Genomic DNA, 4099 nt, shown 5'->3' on the forward strand with positions numbered 1-4099 from the left:
GCCGCAAATTACTGGTCCAGACGCATCCAAGGGCATTCTTGGAATGCTGGCCAAAACCTCTTAAATAAAAAGGAAACGTAATGAACTCATTCTGGTGAGTTTTAGGTAGGCTATTGGCGTTGCCGGTCGGATGGATTTAGGAAAAAGAAAAAAATTTTTTTTTTGCGGAGACTCTCCAACGCCCTGAGTATGACATTTTACTCGTAAGTGGTGAGGGAAAAGATTCTGCCGCATGAGCTGACTGTTTGACTTTGGAGTTTTCTTAAGGCAGTAACAGCGTCTTCACTGACTAGCCCTCCTTGTTTTGTTAGGATCCCAGATGCTTACGCAATGACCCTATTAATCTTCTTTGTGTTTGAGAGGAGAGGATGGGATTTATGTCAGGCAGTGCTCACTCAACACCGCATGGGGACAGACAAGACCAGGCAGGGTTTATGTTAGTTCGAAACAGCGTGTCTGGATTACAGACGAGGCTTGATGGTATGCATTGTTGGTTTAAGAGCTGTAGCAGGTGCCGTACTGAAGCGAGTCTTAGTCCAGCAGGTTGACAATTAGTTGCTATGTGCACTCTACTGTTGATGTTCCGCGATGCTGTCCATTCTCTCATCCTTCAAGGCTACAAGCTGCACGATTAACTCCAGGCAGAATACTGATGGCAGTAACCATGGCCTACTATTTCGCATGTTACTCTAAGGAGCGCTGTACTGTCGTGTAAACTTCTAACCTTTACTCCGCTACCAGCAGATGATTGGAGAAGCACATTTCTTTGTGGGGGCTGGATTGAAGAAGGTGGTGGACCACAGTATTCACCAGAAGCGTGTCGATGGCACTGTACGACACTCCAACTGTTGCGGTAAATCTTGAGTTGTTCGTTTGTAGGATGTGTTCTAGGCATGGAGCATCCAGGTGGAATGGCATTACTGTGTGTGTCCTATGCTGTGCATGTAGAATGAAGATGCAATTGGTTGAAAGTGTAATGACTGCCCTAGACCTACCTCTCTGCTCTAGTGACCTCTTCTTTTTTGCGGTATGTAGTTTGAACCAAAACTTCCTAAGAGAACGTTTATCGGATCTGCTTCAAAATTGGCTCCAGTATTCCAGTCCAAATAGTGGTCTGCTGAAAGTTAGTGCACTGTTCGCATCTAATGAAGGGTGGCCGGCGCGAGGCCGTCAAAGTTGGCCATTGAACTCGAACTGTGAGTGCCATTTCTCCCGGCGGTTCGCAGACTTCAGCGTTTTTTTACGTTGTATTTGAAGCCAAATCCGCTACGTGGGCAACTTGAGATCAGATCAACTTCAAGAAAGTTGGTCAGTACAGTTTTTAAATATTGCTGATCAAAAGTTGTGCTATTTGTACTATAGCGTCGAACAGCGTGTCCGGTGATGACGTGTTTGAATTCCCGCTAGTTTTGGCCAAAAACAGATGAGTACCCATGAACTTCAGTGTACATCGGTCCCAATCCTCAATGAAGACTTCACATGTTTAATAAGACCCTGACACGGGTCTACAGAGTGAAAATAATTCAGATATGGATAGCGCCAGCTACCTGAAGCAGGAAGTAAGCGCGGTGCATGGCACACTTGTTATCTCGGAGCTTTACCGTCGGGCGCAGCCACCCCCCACTCTGCAGGAGGTAGAAGCTGTCGTTGGTGTCGCAAACTGTGGTGGGCTAACATCCGACCATCCAACTGGTCCACTTCCCCACAGATTGGAACATAAGCCTGTTTGACGCAGTACGTGCCGCCTCTCCCCTAAGAGTGTGCTGGGCTGAGATCCACAACACCAATTAGAAAGAGGGTGAGTCAGCTGCTAATTATCATACCCGTATGGAAATTGTTTTTGCAGCTTACTCAGGAATCCAGATAATGAGGTTTACAGTGACTTGTTAAAAACTGCATTGGTAAATGGCCTCCACCCAAGTCTAAAGAACAGTGTGATGGCTACATGTGTTGGCTGGGAAACTGGCCCTATAGTGATGGTGTGGACACATGTCCTACATGCTGAAAGAAACAAGGTCGAGTTGGATTTTTGACAGACAAAGAAGCTCCAATCTGCTCAGTTGTTGTACTATCAGCAGAGTATCTATATACTATCAGCAGAATGGTGCACCAAACCCAGGACAGCAACCTCACTCCAACACCAGAGGTTTTGGGAGGGGGAGGAAGAGAGGGGATCTACATGAAAGATCAAACCCGGTCAGGTGTTACAAGTGTAACAACCAGGGCCATATGTGGCGTGAGTGCCCTAACTCTGGGCCTCACAGACAAAGAGTACGCGATCCAGAGGAGACCTGGCCACATGCACCTCCAAGAGGACTCTCTGTGCATTCTCCAGGATTCCAGGCAGAGCAACCATAGGAGACAGCGGAGGCAGGTCAGAGAATTGAGCAGCACATAAACATAGAGACAGGGACAAACACACACACAGAGACATACACACACTTAGAGATAAATGTTGATTCTGATAAACCTGTTGTTACATATCAACAATATGTACAGTTAACACTAGATTCTAGAACGCCCCCTAGGTTAACTCTTACTGTGCATAGAGTGAAAGTGACATTCCTTGTAGACTCAGGAGCAGAGGTGTCTGTAATCCAAAGTAAAGTACTACCTGAGGCCCCTAGGACAACAACATTTCTAAAAACAATAGGTGCATCAGGTATGCCAGCATTTGAACCAGTATCTGAACTATTGACTGTCTGTCCGTTTTGGGGATTACAGGGGAGAACATCAATTTCTTCTTTCTGATGTATGCCCAGTAAACCTTCTGGGCCGGGATCTTATGTGTGCTCTGAGTATTGAAGAATGGTAGTTATTACTCCCCGGTAAAAAACATCACATCTTATCCACTGAGATTTAAGGTTGCAGTTGTTAGAACTGTTCATACACACATGGGGTTACACTAATGCCTCTGACAGTTGAGGAGGAAGCATTGTTGTCAACAGTACCGGAATGTTTGTGGGCTAAGAGTAAATTTGATTTTGGGGATATAAAGGGGGCAACCCCTGTTAGTGTACAGGCTAAATCTACTTTTAGACCATGTAAAAGACAATATCCACTTAGCCCAGAAGCTGTTGAGGGCATTGCTCCGGTCATTCAGGCACTGATAGAGCAGGGTGCTATGGTGGAATGCCCTAATTCACCATGCAACCCCCATATCTTACCTGTAAAAAAAACAAATGGGTCCTGGAGACCAGTACAAGATCTTAGGGGAATAAATGAAACTGTGCAACATTTAGCACCAACTGTACCCAATGTTACAACACATATGTCACAAGTTCCATCAGGGGCTTGTTGGTCTGTGGCTGAGAACCTGTCACATTGGCCACCATGTGGAACTAAGCTTGTGCAGTATGTTGATGATCTTATGTTAAGCTACAAAGAAGGATTGCCAAATGGACACAGTGTCATTGTTTTGTTTCCTGGCAGACAACGGTCATAAAGTTTCAAAAAATAAGGTGCAACTGGTGTTACAATCAGTACGTTATCTGGGTCATATAATCACTCCAGAGGGTCGCAAATTAGGTCCAGACCGCATTCAAGCAATCTTGGATGTCCCAAAACCTCTAAATAAAAAACTAATGAAGTCATTCTTAGGTTTAGTAGGCTATTGCCGTCGATGGATTAAGAATTTTGCGGAGATCTCCCAACCCCTGTATGACATTACTCATGGGGGAAAAGATCTGGCCATGACTGACTGTTTGACTTGGATTTCTAAGGCAGTAACAGCCTTCACTGACTAGCCCTCCTTGTTTAGGACTCCCAGATGCTACCAAACCCTTTAATCTTTTTGTTTCTGAGAGGGATGGATTTATGTCAGCAGTCCTCACTCAACCCCATGGGGACAGACAACGACCAGCAGGTTATTATTCGAAACAGCTGTCTATTACAGAGAGGGCTATGGTAGCATGTTTAAGAGCTGTAGCAGCCGCTACTGAAGCAGTCTTAGCCACAGTTGACATCATTGCTATGTGCACCCTAACTGTTGATGTTCCGCATGCTGTCCATTCTCTCATCCTTCAAGCTAAAACTGCACATCTAACTCCAGCACGAATACTGCACTGGCAGAACATCCTACTATGTCGCATGTTACTCT

General features: G+C 45.4%; 1 protein-coding gene across 1 annotated transcript in view; it reads right to left on the bottom strand.

Annotated features, from left to right (window-relative positions):
• The window catches only part of LOC118341917 (melatonin receptor type 1B-like), a 3426-nt gene extending 1070 nt beyond the window's left edge, over positions 1–2356 (bottom strand). The window contains exons 1-3 of the mRNA XM_035680335.1: positions 2276–2356; positions 1548–1670; positions 831–887 (exon numbers count right to left, since the gene is read on the bottom strand). Of these exons, the coding sequence (XP_035536228.1) occupies positions 831–887; positions 1548–1670; positions 2276–2356 (261 nt within the window). The remainder of the gene's footprint in view (positions 1–830; positions 888–1547; positions 1671–2275) is intronic.
• Positions 2357–4099: the final 1743 nt, after the last annotated feature.

This window comes from Morone saxatilis, unplaced genomic scaffold (assembly GCF_004916995.1).
Source record: "Morone saxatilis isolate NCDOM2014 unplaced genomic scaffold, NCSU_SB_2.0 Contig8, whole genome shotgun sequence".
NCBI classification, from domain to species: domain Eukaryota; kingdom Metazoa; phylum Chordata; class Actinopteri; family Moronidae; genus Morone; species Morone saxatilis.